General features: G+C 40.5%; 1 protein-coding gene across 1 annotated transcript in view; it reads right to left on the bottom strand.

The window, feature by feature from the left end:
• The window catches only part of PAPPA2 (pappalysin 2), a 265,350-nt gene that overhangs the window by 223,065 nt on the left and 23,990 nt on the right, over nucleotides 1-18,295 (bottom strand). The window contains exon 2 of the mRNA XM_025878001.2: nucleotides 10,204-11,275. Coding sequence (XP_025733786.1) covers nucleotides 10,204-11,275 — 1,072 coding nt within the window. The remainder of the gene's footprint in view (nucleotides 1-10,203; nucleotides 11,276-18,295) is intronic.

Genomic DNA, 18,295 nt, shown 5'->3' with positions numbered 1-18,295 from the left:
GATTATCCTGAATATTTAAGTTTTGATTTCTAGATCATAGAATCCTAGATATAAAATTGGCATTAAAATTCCATGGAAATTACGTTACTAGGAATACCAAGGTCTAGGGTCTAAGGAAAAGGACAGGACCAGAAATTAGGACTATAGGCATTTCATCTCCAAGAAGTGAAAACAAAAAACCAGTTCACTATACCCAGATTGTTGGTACCAGCTGGTAGAGGACTGCTGCCTCAGAACCCTGAGGAGCCTTCTCTGCTGTCTTGCTCTTTTGCCCACAATTGCCTGAACTCAAGGCTGGCCGGAAACCTATGACTTCTGGTCTCACATGCAAAGATAAATTGTGCCAATTCACACTGACCATTTCCAGAATTTGAACCAAGATACTGCAAAAGACTGAGGCCATTAGCAATGGGATATAAATCTGAAGAGTTAATGAGATAAAGCAAAAGCCACAGCAAGCTGAGTTTAGTTTTAAACTAACACTATAAGGGTACAGGAACTCTTATTAATCTAGCAAACTGGTAAAAAGATATGAATGGTACAAATGCACTAAGATTTAGAGAAGCCTTTGCCTGAGTGCCTGAACCTGCCCCATCCCTGGCAGCCTCCGAGCTCCACTTCCAGACCATATGCCACTGTATGATAATTTTTTTGTTTTGTTTTGTTTTGTTTTTAGTTTACTTGAGTAAGCCTCTGTTCTTTACAACCACAAAAGCCCAATTAAAATGTTTGGCAAGAATCTTGGCTAATCTGTGACATTATCTCAAACAGGCTTTATCTGATTGGAGGGCCTGAAGAGCGGTCCCCTCCTTATTAGAGGGGAATGCATTCCACGACCCCCAGTGGATGCCTGAAGCCATGGATAGACCAAACCCTAGACATACTATGTTTTGTCCTATACACACATATCTCTAATAAAGTTTAATCTATAAATTAGACATAGTAAGAGATTAACAACTAATAATTAAATAGAATAATGATAACAATATATGTAGTAAAAGTTACGCAAATGTGGGTTCTCTCAAAATATCTGATTGTACTGTACTCGCCCTTCTTGTGATGATGTGAGGTGATAAAATGCCTATGGGATGAGATGCAGTGATGTGCATGAAATGGGCATTGTGATGTAACATTTGGTTATTACTGACCTTCTGACAATATGTCAGAAGGAAGATTATCTGCTTCTAGCACAGGTGGCTGTGGATAACTGAAACCACAGAAAACAAAGCTGTAAATAGGGGGCAACTGCTGTATCCCTTGTGAAGAACCTATTCCTTCCCTCAATCACTGTCTCTCAGCTAATAAGGACTCATCTTACTTCTTGGCTATTGTGGTTGACTGCTCCTCTGATCATCAAGATTTACTCCATGTTTCATACTCTCAGAGCCATCTGGGAGCTCTGCTATTCAAGTAATGAGATAATGAATAAAATGGCTTACAGCTTTTTCCCTCCTCAGCTAACATTTTCACACTTTCATGGGTATCTTTAGTTATTTTTACTTACTTCTGAATATGGCAATTCTACCACAGTAATGAGACGAGTAGGAGGGATTACTCAAGTGTGTATTCTGAATACCCTTCTTATACAAAGTAGCACACCATACTGTACCCAAACTCTTGCCCAACACTGTCATTCCCCCCATGTCATTGACTTTTCATTTATATACATGCTAATTCATTTTAAAAATACCAACGGAGTATGTTACAAGAACTATGAACAAAGAGCCTGAAGTCTTGTGCAAGAGACAGACAACAATGGGTAATTACAATATAGTATAATGAGTATGTACTTGGGCAGGAGTTGGCAAACTTTTTCTGTAAAGGGCCAAATAGTAAATATTTTTGATTTGTGGGCCACATAGTCTGTTGTAACTACACAATTTTGCCACATGAAAGCAGCCCTAAACAACAGTAAACAAGTAGATGGGGCTGCATTCCAACAAAATATCATTTACAAAAACAGGTGATAGGCTAATTTGGCCCACAGGCCATAGTTTGCCAACCACCATTCTGAGGTGAGAACATTCTTTTATTCAACAATTATTTAATGAACACTTCTTAGTCTAATCCTTTTGCTATTCTATGTGCTAGGGTAAAATAGTAACCCAGACACATAAAAACCCCTTCTCTAATGGATCTTAGAAAAGTGGAGAAGATGGGTGTTAATCAAAATTATATATACATATATAATTTATCATATATATATGCCATATACATATACATATTAGTAATAATTTCTAAAAAGAGAAATAAAACAGGAAAGAAACTATGAAGAGTCAAAGGAGTGTGTGAAATTTTAGATGAGGTCACCAGGGATGGCTTTGCCTAGAAGGTGACTTTGAAAAAAGACTGGAAGGAAATGGGAAAACCAGCCATGGAAAAATCTAGAGGAAGTACATTCTAGCAGAGTGAAAAGCCACCGAATAGCTCATGTGGTAGGAGTCAGTCTGTCAAGTCCAGGGACAACGAGAAAGCCAGTGTGGCTGGAATAGAGTAAACGAGGAGAGCAGGGTAGGAGATGAGGCCAGAAGTAACTGGTGCCAGATCAGATAGGGTACTGTAGGTTACAGTAGTTCTACTGACTTTGAATGAGCTGGGAAGCTGCTGGAGAATTCTCAGCAGAGGAATGACTTGATCTGAGTTATACTAATAGGATTACTCTGGCTGCTACATTAAAAACAGACTGGGGATGGGGAGGCATGAGCAAAAGGGGTTGAGACCAGTTAGGAGGCTATTGTAATAATACAAGTGAGAGAGGAGGGGGACAGAGCAGAGTGGTGGCAGGAGGGGGAATGAGAAGTGATCCAAATGAGACAGCTACTTGTTATTTGAGGACAAAGGAATGGTCCCAAGGAGGAAGTGACATCCTAACTGAGACTTGAAGGATACATAGGAATTATCCAAGTATCAGGCTAGGGGAATCAGATCCATGGCTGCAGAGGTCCTGGTGAGAAGTGAGAGATGTGCTGGTGTTCAGGGAATTAATGAGTCAGCAATGTCCTCCAGGGGTTGGCACTCCAATGTAACGCATCCTCAGAAAAACCCCCGGTGCCCACCATGACATATGCTCTACCCTCTCCCAAACCTACTTCTCTGGATTAGGGGGAAGACCCACCAACAAGATTCAACTTCCCTCTAGTTACTAAAGTAACCTCCAAACAGGGTTCCCAGAGTACAAGAAAAAGAAAACGTTTGTAAGTGTGCAGCGTTCTTTGAGATTCCTAGGCTTAAATTCTAGGAAGGAATCCCTAAGTGAAATCATCTAAGACAGACTGGCATCTGACCAGGGTACCAGGGCCAGCACCCAACCCCTAGGAAAATACCTAAGTACCTTAAACAACTGAATGCACTTGGAGACAAGGGTCTCTCCTAAAAATTTTCTAAGAGGAAATATTTTTAACCCAGACATACGACATGGCTCTCTCACAAGTCTATTTGGCTAGGAAATAAGCACAAAAAGGAGAAAAACAACCTCTCCCCCACTTACCTGGGGAGAAAAATTCACTGAGCCAGGTGAAGAGAAAAATTGTGGACTTCATCTACCCTATAATAGGGTACCTACTGGGACTAGGGAGAAACTGGTCTATAGCAAAACAAACACGAGACATTTCTATGTGCAGGTAAGCTTTTTAAGTTTACCTGAAGTATTTTATTTCTTTCCCCCTATTATCTTTGCTATGCAAAATGGGTAGGAAAAGGTGAGACTCATCTCTTGAGAATTTACACTGCTTGTGCATTTTGAAGGGGAGGGATTGAGAGGTTTCTTTGTTTCATTTTAAAGTTTCTCCCCCATTTCTTTGCTCTCTGCCCTCTTCTGCCCCTTAAGCTTATTTTCCTTGTGCTTTTTTTTTTCTTTTTGGCTCCAGGGAACTTTGAATCCCAACTTCAAAAGAAACCTATAATGAAGCCTGGCTGATGTTTAACAGACCCACCACCGCAGGGGCCCAGCCCAACCATTTCTTTGGCTCAACAGCCACAGAGAATGGGTGAGCAAAGCACAGCTAATCCTGAGCATCCAAGTCTGTGCAGTGCTGATTTCTCCACCTGTTGTTCCCTTTGATGGCACATGCATCTGCCCTCCTGCCCCTGGATACAAACCCTGTAGTGTACAAGTGCAGACACCACTCTCAGCCATGCCCCTGCAGGGCACCTCCCAGCCCACCCTCCTGAGGACCCTTCTAGAGGGAAGTGGGCCATGTCCTAGCACTACTAGCAGTCCTTCTGCCCTCAAACTCCCCAGTACCAAAACTCAGGGAATGAGGCAGAAAAGAGACAGTGAGTCACCAACACACAGAGACATTAGCCTACCACAGGCTTCAAAAAACAAATGTACAGCATCCCATTATCTGCTTCACAGTATGGGTCTGACACTAGGTGATTTATTGCTTCCTTAACCTATGCTCAGCCATTTGTTTTTATTTGGTGATTTTTCTCCCCATGATAATGATATTATGAGATCTGACATATAGAATCCAAAATGGAGAAGCAAGCACACTGTTCCTAATTCAAATGGATACTAAGCTCGGTGCTGATGTGAAAAGGAGAGAAAGAACAAGGGATAGAAAGTAGGTTTGGAAGCAAAGAGCCCTTCATCTCTGAGACATAATTTTATTTTTTTTTTATTTTTTTTTTCTGAGACATAATTTTAGAGAGAAAAATAACAGAAACAAGTCATGACCAAAAAAAAGCTGAAGCATGCAAAGGTCGGGGAAGCTGAGTTTCCCTTAAGGCATGGAGATTCCCTTGGCCTGGCTTCCTAGGATGCACCATAGGGAGTGGTCAACATTTGTGATTTTATTAGGTGGACTCTCAACCCCCTTCCTTCCCTCAGCTCTGATAGATGCTCTCCCAGGGTGGCTACCATGTACAAAGAGACATCTGGCCATGTAGCCTTCCCTATCCATAAGCCAAGTTCCTCTATCTTGATAATTCTGTTCAACTGGCTGGGTAATGTATCTATAATTCATATCTCCTTCTGACCAGCCCAAGTCTGATAAATACTCTCCCTTTGATAGGCCCATCTGGGTCACAGATGTTTGATGCTGGATTCCTCAGGCTCTCTGCTCCTCTCAGAGCCTTTGGGAGAGGAACTTCTTTGGGCTAGATTTCTTGCTGAGGGTAGGGAAAGGGAGAATGTTGAATGGGATTTGAAAAATGAGGAGGATTGTTCATATGCCAGTCATTGTACTTGTATGTTAGTAATCTATCTGTAGGTGTGTCCTCCACTACTCAACCAACCTGTAAGCTCCCAAGAGGACTCTGTCCCTGGCACACTCTGCTTGCTCAAAAAATGTCTGGCATAGCATTTGTTAAAGTTGGATTCCTTCAGAGTCACAGTATAATGGAATTATGAGCTTGAGCTCTGTGATTTAATTGTGATAACTGGACACTATATATGAATAATTTAGTTCTAAGACAACCACTAGCTCAACCAACTCACAGACTCTTATAGAAATCCAGATATCTGTCTCTATGAATCCAAAGGCCTTTCAAACAACCCAAGCCATAGCCCAGAAAAGCAGTCTGCATTTCATATTCTGCTTTCAGTGCTTTGGCCTGGATTTAATTTTGATAAAATAAATCCAGGGAATTCTGACAAAATTACTAAAACCCTCCACTAAGTTGTTAGCACCTGCTCTTTATATATTCTTTATATTTGTCCCTCTGCTTAGCTCACTGTGTCTGGCACATCAAGGACCTTGATAAATAGTTTTTCAAAATATGGTTCTTGTCAATAAGAGTTCAATATTTTTAATAATAAAAATTCAGCATAAGGAATACAAGGCAGAGGATAGAAGGGAAAAAGTCTATATATGAAATAAATATAAGGGAGTTGGGAAAGAAAAAAGCTCTCCTCTCCACTATGCAAATTTCTTCCTCCAAAAGAAGAAATTCAGTTAATTATCCTTTTTTAGATCATGATAAGTAGAGATCCAAAAGCATGTTTCTTATTGTGAACAAGTGCTAGATATTTGAGGAATAACATGAAAAGACAGCATGAAAGACAGATAGAAACTAAGGTGGGGGGAGGGAAAAATAAAAGTCGACTACAGATGAGTCAGATATAGTGCACAGGGGGGAAAAATCAGAATATAACTTATTTTTAGTCTTAAAAAATTTTGTATCCTTAAAATAAAAATAGATTAATATAGAAAGTCAAAAAAATAAGAAGGTCTTAAAAATATGATTGCTAAAATTAAAAATTCAATAGAAGAGTTAGAAGATAAACTCAAAGAAATCTCGAAAGAAAGAAAGTCATTAAGCGTCTGCCTTCGGCTCAGGTCATGATCCCAGGGTCCTGGGATCGAGTCCCACTTTGGGCTCCCTGCTCAGTGGGAAGGCTGCTTCTCCCTCTCCCACTCCCCCTGCTTGTGTTCCCTCTCTCTGTGTGTCTCTCTCTGTCAAATAAATGAATAAAATCTTTTAAAAAAAGAAAGAAAGAAGAGATAAAACATATGAGAGAAAAAAGACACAGAATAAGTTCAGGAGATCCATCCTCAGGAGCCTCAAGAGGAAAAACACAGGACAGAGAAAACTTAATAAAAAGTATCAAAGTAATAATTTAAGACAATTTGCCAAAGGTAAGGGCATGAGTATCCAAATCAAAAGGACCATTGAGTGCTCAACAAAAGAAAAATAAAAGGCCAACTCTAAAAAATTATCATAAAATCCCTAAAGTAACAAGGCTAAGATTCTAAACAATTTTTACAAGGAAACAAAACAATCCCCCTCTAAAAAGACACACAATTATCAAAAGAGAAGCTAGAGGCAACTAATGAATTTTTTCAAAAAATCTGAGAGAAAATGTTTTCCAACCCAAAATTTTACACCAAGGCAAACTATCAATTTTGTGTAAAGGCAAAACAAAAACATTTCGAGAAATGTTTTTCAGAAAAAGTCATACCTACAACATTTTTCTTAGAAAGTTACTTAAGGATATCTTCCAGTAAAATAAAGTTGTAAATTAAATGTCCAATAAGGTAAGGTAATAAAAAAGGAGATAATCATACAGCTCAGGACACAGCAGCTCCAATCATAAAGCAGAATTTTTGGGATGAAAACTGTGCAGCAGACCTAGATAACTGGGTCAAAATTGGAAGAGGAGGGGCACCTGGGTGGGTCACCCAGTTAAGCGTTGACTCTTGATTTTGACTCAGGTGATGATATCGGTGTCCTGAGCTCAAGCCCCAAATCGGGCTCCTGCTAAGCATGGAGCATGCTTAAGAGTCTCTCTCTCCCTCTTCCCCTGCCTCTGCACCCCCCCACAACACACTCATATACTTTCTCTTACTTTCTCTCAAAAAAAAAAAGAAAAAAGATTGGAAGAGGAGAAAAAAAATAGAATGAACTAGAAGGAAGAGCTCCAGAGAATGAAAAAGAAGACACATTCTATAGATTAACTGATTAGATAAAAACAATTGAGGATATCAAAAATGATGGAGGGAAGAAAGGAAGAAGGGAAGGAGGGAGGGAAGAAATAGAGACTCAAGGGGTAGGGTGGGGGATGGGAGGAAGCTACACCAGGAAGGAAATATAATAATAGAATCATAGTTTGTTCTGCAGAAAAAAAAAATCATAGCCATGATCTTGTAAGTATATATAACTGATTTAACTAAAGATAGTCAAATAACTATATTGGAAAGATGGAGGGGAGAAGAAGGAGACAATATAAAAGTTAAAGTCACCTCTTTATCATAAGAGCAAGCCAATGCATAACATTTAAAATCGATGAATCAAGTAATATAAATACAATATTTGGAGACATGGAGGTAATTATCAAAAGAGACAGGTAAAATAATCAAGTATGGGAGCAAGGCTAGAGGGTGGAGAAGGATGGGAAAAGTTAGGCCAGAGACCGCCATTTTTCCTTATGTCTTTTGACACAGTTTGATATTTGTAACCATGAGCATTTATTACTTTGATGTAAATATTTTTAACTATCAAAAAAGCATAAAGAGTTCATTTTTATTCCACAAAGTGAATTTTGCATGTCAGGGTAGGGAGGTTTGAAACACGTCTGGGTCTAGGGCTAGGAAGGGATGAGTTGCCATGGCAACTCTGAGTCAGCAAAGGGAATAAGCTACAAACACTTAGTTAAGGGTAGTAGCTGTAGGTATTTAGAGACATAAAGGACCACTAAGAAGAATGGTGCCTGGTACCTGGAACAACAGCTCTCTCAGTCATGGCAGTGGGTTGTTGTAATCAGCGAGAAGAAAAATAAGAACAAGCCAGATTTCCCTGTCTCCCCAAAGAGTTGGCAACCACTGTTGTTAGTGAGGTTTAGCTTCTGCTTAAGGTTATCAAAATCTAAAAACCAAACCCAAACAGAATCTTTCTTATGTGAATATTTCTGGGAATGCGATCAATTTCCCTTATTATTATTATATAAACAACGGCTTCCCATCTGTCAGGTCTAATAATGACAATAATTAATGTTAGTTTAGGACAATTTTTTTACATTGAAAATTTCAGTCCCCAAGCACTTTTCTATTCCTTATGTCATCTGATTCACAAAACAGCCCAAGGATATAAGTAATGCAAAGTATTACTGCAATCACCCTCTTTTTACAGACAAGACATCTGAATTTCAGAAAGTGACTTACACAATTTATATAGCTAGTTAAGTAGCAAGGACTCTCGAATTCAACTGTATCTTGATTCCAAATTTTACACTTAGTCTTTAACATCACATGCCTGAACTATAAGGCGATCTATTAATTAGTGTTAACTGACTGCCCACACACAGGGATACCACAAATTACTATACAAATTGTGGCCAAGAAACACAAAGGCAGCCACCCAGGTATTGGGTGGGAGCTGAGATCCAGTCTTCCCACCTTCTACCAACACTACACCCTAGCTCAGATGTAAGCCTTTTTATAATTTGTACAAAGGTACCAGTTATGTCATGAGGAAGCCTTGCCTGCATACACAAATTAACAAGTTTACCACCCACCTCTCTCCTTTCTTACCTCCCTCTAACACTCCCCAACCCCTGCATTGACGGTAATGGAAATCCTCTTACTGGTTTCTGTCTCACAATAGAAGACACATCAGATGCATTAATTCATTAAAATAAACATGAGACAAACAACTTTATGTTGGAGCTATTCTAGGCACTAAGTATGTAGCGGTTAACAAGGGCCCTGATTTCATGGAATGACATTTCAGGCAGGAGAAAGACAAACTAATGTACAAGAAAACATTAGAAGGGATGAGTGTTAACATAAAGCATCAAAATTAGTTGACATAATAGTGATTGAGTAGCTTACTTAAATTAGGGAAAATCAGGAAAGGCCTCTTCAGGAGGTGACATTTCAGTTGATATCAAAATGACAAGAGAAAACCCACCAAGGGAAGGTCAAGGGAAAGAGGTTTCCAAGAAAATGAAACAGCTGTTTCAAAGCCTTCAGGCAAGAACAAGCTGATCTGCTCATTGGAACAGGAGAGAGGCTGCACAGCGAGGGTGTGAGAGTGACTGGGGGAAGAAGCACGGAGGTAGGCAGGGGTCAGCTTGCAGCACACTCTGCGAGCCAGGTGGGGGGCGTGGATTCTATTCTAAGGACAGTGGGGAGAAAGAAAGTAAGAAGGGGGGTAACAGGTTCTGATTTACCTTTTACAAAGGATCTTTCTGGATGCTGGGTAGGGAATGGAATCTAACAGGGCAAAGAGGAAGACTGTGGTCGCCTTAAGGAGACATGGGGTTAGTTGTTAGAATGTCTTGTGTTCCTAAAGCTGCTGAACGGCCCAAACTGCACCAGAGACCACACGCACATGAGGCCTCTTCACAGATTTGTGTTACTTTGCTGGGAACCTACGACTGGTTTCTGCCAATGTTTACTTTATTTGCTCTCTGAAGAGCCCCTGGCTTCCTCTGGCAGACTAAGCTGTTTGGCTCTCTGTGCCTCAAGCACCTGAAGCATACATCTTCAGGTACATGTCACACCACGTACATGTTGTCTGCTCCACAGAAAATGAGTTCTGTAAGGGCTGTCCCTTGTCTTCGCCATCCCTGTGTCCCTAATTATCTAACACCTAGGACTTCACAAAAGCTCAATAATGTCTCATGGGATGGATGAATATTTTATTTGGGGGCTGTGTGAAGCCTCTGTGTGAACCTCTTTTCTCTCCAGAAACCAAAAGCATAAAATGATGTGAGAAATGCAACCTACAAGTAGGACACCCCAAGCCCCAGTCCCTTACCTCTTGGGTGAGTCGGGGTCGAAGCAGGTCTTGTGCACATCAGTCACCTCGGGGTCGCAGCAGTCCCCATCGTCAAAGTCGTTCAGCATGTTGTTGCACTCCACGTGACAGAGCCCATCCCTGCGGTTCCAGGAGTAGCACCTGCCATGCAGGCGGCAGTCACCCCCGTCATAGCCCGTGAGTGGGTGTTCGCACTCAGGGTCACAGTGGTCATTGCCAATCTTGCTGGGCTCACAGTTCACAAGCACAACCCGGTGGCGCAGGGTGGAGTTGTGGACCTGGTGGACACTCAGCTGCCAACTGATGTTGTAGCGGCTGAAGGCATGGTTCAGTGCCTTGTGCTGCCGGCTGATCTGCTCCTCGCTCACGATGGGGTTCAGGCCCTCGTCATCACAGATGTTCACCACTTGGTAGCGGATCACTTTCTCTCCCTGGAGGGGCTGGTGCCCATTGTAGTGGGAGATCAGCTCCACATTGTCACAAACCGTCCGCCCACAGAGTGGGGGCTGCAAAGGTGACAGAATCTCAGGCTCAGGCTCAAAGCCCTGCAGAACCTCACGCCGTGGATACTCCCCATCCCTAAAGGGGGCCCACTGTTCTTCCAAGGGCTCAAAACTGGCTGTCAGGATCAGGGTAGTCAGTTCCTCCACTCCAGTTGGATGCTGAAGACTGTGTTGGAGGTGGCTTTGTGGGAGGGCAGTCGACCAGAAGACCAGTGTACCCAGGTGTCCACGAAAATAGTGGCCATCCTCAGAGCTATCCCCCCCCAAAAGCAAAGAGCGACAAGACGCCATGAAGGGACTGTTCAGGGGACCAGACTGCTCTGGACTACTAGCCACCCGAGTGCCATCCACATACAGGGCCATACGCTGTCCATCGTAAGTGGCTGCCACGTGTGTCCATGTGCCTGGTTGGTAGCGACTGTGGCCAGTCACAATGGTGGCTTTCTTCACACGGTCGGTGCGAAGGGAGAAGAAGAAGCGAGCATCTCGCCTTCCCATGTCCTTCCCTGAGCGGATCCCTAGGGCCCAGCCCTTGTCACTGACAGTGTGGGAGCAGTTATCAAACACACCTGGGAAAGAAGGAAGAATCGAGGGGAGAAATACCAGATACAAAGGGGACGGAGAAAGGGAGAAGAAAACCCATATAAATAGCAAGAATGTAGGTTTTTAGTGGGAAAAAATAAGTGATACAGGTTCCCCACCTGAGATGCCTATCCAGTACCCCATATCGGGCCATTCTGGCAACATCTATCCCCAAAATGAATCTAATTTGAGATTCCATCCAATTTAACTCATTCTGGTATTTTTCAATAATCAAAACGGAAGCTAAGAAGGGGATGTCTAATGCAAGTGACAACCATCCTTTAGAGTTTGTCACAAAAGTTCCTCACCCTGAGTTCATGTCTTCCCTCCCTTCCTCAGAAGCCATGGGGGCAATCACAGTTTTTAGAAAAGACAATAATCTCCTATTCCCTCAAAAGGTCCTCTTTCCTCATTTGAATATTGAAATTATAATTCTCCTGGGGGAAAACAAGGAGTTGGTGAATAGGGAAATCCCTCAGAGAAGACTGTAACAGGTATCATTCTCAACCCACTATTCCCTCTAGTGCAAGGATGCCCAACCACAGTGAATAGCTGTTCCCCAGAGTAAGCAAAATGGTACCACCCCATCGTCTGAGATGAAAAAATAGTCAAATCAGTTATAAGAATAGTTGTTCTATAACCAATGATGTTCTATAACCACCACAGTACAGAGGTGAAACTCTACCAGAGAAATGAAGCTGAAGCTCCTTACCACACACTACCTTACCATCTTACTCAGAGGGCACCGGACTGTTAAGTTCAACTGAATAAACAAATGGGGGACTACTTGTAGATAACTAGATCATTAATATGTTGCCAGCAGGAGAAAGGAGTCAGATATAATACAACCACAGATAAAACAGGAATCCCAAAGGTGAGTTGGATGCCTCGAATGTTCCCAGAAACCCATCTGTAGTTATGAACCCACCATCCCCCCAGCACCTCTTCTAATCGTATATAAGTAGAGTCTCAGGAGCAGATTTTACTTTAAGTTACCTAGAGGCACTACATTCACACCAGAAATGCTTAATAAGCATTGCTTTATGTAATAAATAAATGATGGAGAAGTCTGCTAGCCTCTGAATCACATATCTGAAGCTAACACCAAAAGTCTTTCTTCCCCAGCCTGTTATATAATTGTATTTATGCCCCCGAGTTCCTATAAAATCCACCCAACAAGAAAATCTCTATGGAGAGTCAGGACTTAAAAGCCATGAGGCCTCCCGTTGTGATTGCAGTCAAGTATTTTAAAAGTCACTACTTTTTCATAAATGACAGAATATTTTTTCTTCTGTCTCTAGCATAAATCAGTAACTTGTGATTAAAAAAATAATAAAACAGGGGCACCTCAGTGGGTGCCTTTGGCTCAGGTCATGATCCCAGAGTCCTGGGATCAAGCCCCATGTCGGGATCTCTGCTCAGTAGAGAGTCTGCTTCTCCCTCTCCCTCTGCCTGCCACTACCCTGCTTGTGCTCTCTCTTTCTGTCAAATAAATAAATAAATAAATAAATAAATAAATAAATAAAATCTTTAAGAAAAAAACCCACATTTTTTAAACAAAAGCAACTCTAACAATCAGACTTTGAAGTACTGGTGAGGACTAGGTATAATGCAATGGTGATGTTCCAGTTTTGTTTGTTTAGGTTGGGGGGGAGGTGTTTTTACACTGAGATCTGTCTGATAAAGGAGCATAAGAACCGCTGCTTTAACAAATTCTTGTATGGAGTAGACTTTCAAAAGGGCAGACAAATCTAATGAGATGAAGAGTAAGTTCCCTGGTTCAGTGTTTCAGTTTGATTAACTTATTTTGATAAGTACATTTAGCCTCAATTATATCCATCTGCTGACCTATGAACAAATGTACTACAATATTAATATCAGGACCATGAAGTTACTAAGCTCTCGACTAGTATCTGCTAGTTTTTAAGAGGAAGAATTGGGGAGACTATTTTATATTTTTTGCATATAAATAGGTGTAACTACAGATCTTTCTTGACTTATGATGGGGTTACTTCCTGATTAACCTATCGCAAGTTGAAAATGCATTGAATATACTTACCCTACTGAACACTGCAGCTTAGCTTAGCCTACCTTATATGTCTCAGAATACCTACAGTAGCTGACAGAAATCAGCTAAAATCACCTAAGACAAAGACTATTTTATCATAAAGTGTTGAATATCTCATGTAACTTATTGAATACTGTACTAAAGGTAAAACACAGAATGGTTATATGGGTACAGAACAGCTGGAAGGGTATCAGTTATCTACTCTTTGGTCATGTGGCTCAATGCAGCTGCATCACTGCTGCTCAGCATCATAAGAGAGTATCGGGACCATGTACTGGTCCAATATGGGACCATACAAGAAAAGATCCAAATTCAGAATTCAAAGTACAGTTTCTACTGAGTATGTATCACTTTCACACCATCATAAAGTCAAAAAATCATAAGTTGAACCAATATAAGTCAGGGGCTATCTATATATGAGTTGAATTACAAATTATTAGGCTTCACATATAAATTACCAGATAATTAACTTGTTACCTACCAGGCATCTAGTTGCAATTTTGAACACTTTTACTTACTGTTATTAGAACTTCTGGTTAGTATCAATAAAATAATTGTTTCTCCTTATTTATCTCGTAGGAAGCTATAAAATTATTGACAGTGTGTCTAAAATGATATTTCTAACTCCTCGAGACAATACATAGAAGATGTAACTTTATCATAATAGTCTAGTTCAGATTAATCTAAGTTTCTGTAATTATATTAGAAAGGATTTATTAGAAGAACTAAAATAGTCATTTTAGTTGGGAGTTGTAACAAGTATGATAGAAGTATTACTTTTTAAATGATTATCAGAGTAATTATTCTTTGCTTTCTAATTTAATAAGATGTCCCAAGTTGCATAGGAGAAATCTAAGTGCCTAGATAACTTCATTTTATTTGCTGTATTACCATTGTTCATCTATAGGAAGAGAATAGTTTTTGAAGCACTGCCTTGCACTCATTCCATGTCAAAAAGAAAGAAAGAAAGATTCTCTAACCCACTTATTGTAGACTGAATATTTATATCCCCCTAAAATTCATATGTTGAAACCTTAATTCCTATTGTGATGATATTCGGAGATGGAGCCTGTAGGAGGCAGTTGGGTCAGGAGGATGGAGACCCATGATGGGATTACCGTCCTTTTAAGGAGAGGAAGAGAGCTAACTCTTCTTGCTCTCTGCCATGTGATGATACAAGAAGAGGGTCATCTGCAAACCAGGAAGAGGATTCTCACCAGACACTGGATCTGCTGGCATCTTAGACTTACCAGCCTCCAGAACTGTGAGAAAAAAAACTGCTCTTGTTTAAGGCACTTAGTCATGGTATATTTGTTACAGCAGCCCAAACTAAGACCCCAATGTTATCACCTAGCTGCGGATCAGAATGACAAGTGAAACTTTCACAAATACACTTCTTTTGACCATGTTGAGAGCTGCTGATCCACCACATTTACAAAAGAAATCACTCTTCTCACTACTGCCCAGTGGATGGAAATGCAGAAGACAGAATTTGGGAGTCATTGTATTTTCCAATCAGTGAAGAAGAATTAGAAAGACTGCTATCAATGGTAAGTTAAATCAGACATGAAAGTGGAAAGCTCATATGAAATGGCTTCACACCATTTGTTTAAAAATCACATCTGATCAGGCATTTTAATACAACCTATGTAACCATTGTATGTACTTGTCCATTAATTCAGCAAACTAATGGAATGAGAGTTTAAAAGAAATAAGGGCCTGTTATAAATAGTGCACAGATATGATGCTATTAGGGAATGTGGCTAATTGACTGTCTAGGAACTGATAATTAATTGGGGCTTTTTATTATCTATAATAAAACTCATATTTAAGACCACTGAAATGAAAATAAATACCCTCTGCTCCCACTGAAAGATCTGTTATTCCAAAAGAGGAAACTGCAGCACTGAAGCATGGTGTGGCTTATATCTCCCTGATAATCACCGCCATCAGCCCCGCCTCTTTCATGAAATCTTCAGTACAACCTTGTGAGGATTTTCAAATTTTCCAAAGACAAAGTAAGTAAATATTTCTGTCCTCCTGCATCTTCTATAGTCTATACAATGATCATCCCTTCCCCCAATCTGGAGGATGTGCATAGAAAATTATGATTCTCTTCTCTCTTAAGACTGAATAAACCAATATAGTGAGGCTGAAATTGCACCCTCTGCTCAAACCTAGATTTAACTCCAACATTGAACCTATAACCTGATGCTCCACACTTCAGCCCTAGCTGGTGGGAAGAGGATCATGCTTGGTCACTTGAAGGACTGTCACTCTATTAAACCACAAAGAGTTCACATTTCATCTCAGTGTCCTGCTCCTTCTGGGAAATGAAATTTCACTTGGAATTAGTCATTTCAGTTCATCAAACATTTACTGAACATCCCATTCATGCCAGACATAGAAACTCATTTCAGCTTTGGGAGAAAAAGCAATCTTTGCCCTTGAGGAGTTATACTCTCATGGGTGGGTGGAAACATTAAGAGATAATTTCAATATATCAAAACTTAAGATCAAGGAATACATAGGTGAGTGAAAACAGAGCCTAATCTCAACCCATATAATTTGGAGAGAATTTCCTAAGGGGAAAAGACCCAAACCTACTCTTGAAGAGTGAGTAAGAGTTGGCCAGGCAAAAGAATTATGGATCACTCTACACAGTGGGGACAGCAAGATGGCAGGCACCACGGGTGGAAACAGGTCAAAGTAGGTCTTGCATAACACAGTAAGGGGCTTGGACTGAATAAGTTAAGGAATAGCTGGAGGTTTTCCTACTGTTGCCAAATGCCTCTGATATCCCGAGAGCACACAGAGGAACTGCAGCAGGAAACATCCCATGGCTGGCCTTGTCCTGAACACTTGGTCCAACTTCAATTAAGGAACTTTCCAAGGCTTGCAGATGGACAACTGTGGCACAAGAAATACATGAACACTACAAGAGTTCCATGTAGTTAGTCCACCCACGTACTTGCTCAGCAGATATTTATGAAGCAGTACCAGCTGCCAGTCTCAGTATTTGTGGTGGGGATTTCTAGTGATCAAATGGTTATTTGACATCATGGAGAGTTCAGTACAGTGCAGAAAATAAGCCTTAAATAAGTAACTACAATGAGATATGCTGAAAGTGAGAAGTATAAATAGCTACGTGAACAGCAAAAGAACCTCTTTATTAAAACATGGAGATAATACAGCAGAAATTCTCCCTAAAGTTATTAAATGCCAGCTTTCTAGCACTGACCCATCTTGTTAATAATTTGATGCTATCCAAATCTGCCCATGAAACTAGGGCTACCTTGATCACCAGTCAAACTGTCTGAAAAGGTTAGGAAGACCCAAAGCCAAGCAACTCTAAGATGTAAGTTCAAACATTCTCAAATCAAAGGTCCTGACAGCTCACCCAGAAACATTCACTGTAAAATTCCTTATATCAAATACCCAATTCAGCTGAATCTTCTAAATTGGGATGTGGTATTCTTTTTGTGAATATTTTTTCCCTTACTTCTTAGCATGGAAAGATATCTCCCATTTAAATAGTACCTGAGCTTTCCAAAGCAATTGTGTGTAACTATCATTTAAATGGTAAAGCCATCCTGTGAGCTAGGCAGGATAACTATCACCAGTCTCATTGTATAGATGAAGACACTGAGGGTCTGAGAGGTCGGGTGTCAGGTCGGGTGTCAGGCCGGGTGCAGACAGTACACTAGAGCTGAAGTGTCATGATTCAGAGCCTAGAACAGATTTCTATGCTGGGGAAACCACAGAGCATGGAGGTTCCAAGCATGAGTCAGTGGAAGTTCCAGTCCCCAGTCTACTTAACATGATGTATGACCCCAGAAAAATTATATCACCTTGCTGAGCCTCAGTTTACTTATTTGCAAATTGTACCTGTAAAATAAAATCTGTACTTCACTGGTCTTCTCTTCAGCATCTTTCAATCATAGGCCTACCTCCTGAGGTTTTTGGGAGAATTAAATAAAAGAATACATGTGAAAGATCTCGGCACAGTGCCTAACTCATAGAAAGTGATGAACAAACATTAGCTATGACAAGGAGGAGTTTGATGATAAGACATCAAAGGGAAGAAGAAATCAGGTATAAAGCCAATGTTATGCTGGAAAATATTTAACAATTGGTCCTCTGAAGAAAAGAAAAGGGAAAAAAAAAAACAAGTCCTGATTTGTAGCATTTGCCAATTTTTGTAGTACAAATATTCCTACAATGGCCAATTTTAAGTTACCAATATGATGTTGCTGAACATGGGATTGGGAAGAGATATACAGTTGGTTCTGATGAGCCTGTCTGAGCCAGTTCCACCATGATAAAAACTGAAAGCAGATGCAAACTGCCAAGTGTCTCCTTCTCCCTCTGACTATTGAAGTGGCTGTGTGTACTTCGCTGCTGAGCTGATTTTTTAGAATTTAAAAGGAGTAAATGTCACTTTAGATTTACTATAAAGCTACAGTAATCAAGACAGTGTGGTATTGGTGAAAGTGTAGACAAACAGATCAATGAAACAGCACAGAGAGCCCAGAAATAGACCCACATAAATAGATTGAACTGATTTTTGACCAGGAGCAAAAGCAATACAATAGAGCAAAGATAGTCTCTTCAACAGATGTTAACACTGGAGAAAATCTAGATGACCTTGGGTTTGGTGATGACATTTTTAGCTATAACACCAAGACATGATCTATGAAAGATGTAATTTATAAGCTGGACTTGATTAAAAATAAAAAACTATTGCTCTGCTACAGACAGTGTCAAGACAACCAGAAGACAAGCCACAGACAGAGACTTCTCTTTCTTTTCGGACCAGCAGAGTAGAGACTGACAAAACCAAGGCAGCATAAGCCAACACACTATATGTGGTGAAACCCTTAGCTTTTGCAACATTGAGATTTTACAACTTTGGATGTATATGTGATAAAAGCAAATG

This window comes from Callorhinus ursinus, unplaced genomic scaffold, assembly GCF_003265705.2.
Source record: "Callorhinus ursinus isolate GAN/ISIS: 27379988/994484 unplaced genomic scaffold, GSC_fseal_2.0 scaffold13, whole genome shotgun sequence".
Lineage (NCBI taxonomy): Eukaryota > Metazoa > Chordata > Mammalia > Carnivora > Otariidae > Callorhinus > Callorhinus ursinus.
The sequence above is the reverse complement of the archived record's forward strand: the minus strand, read 5'-3'. Positions and strand labels throughout refer to the sequence as shown.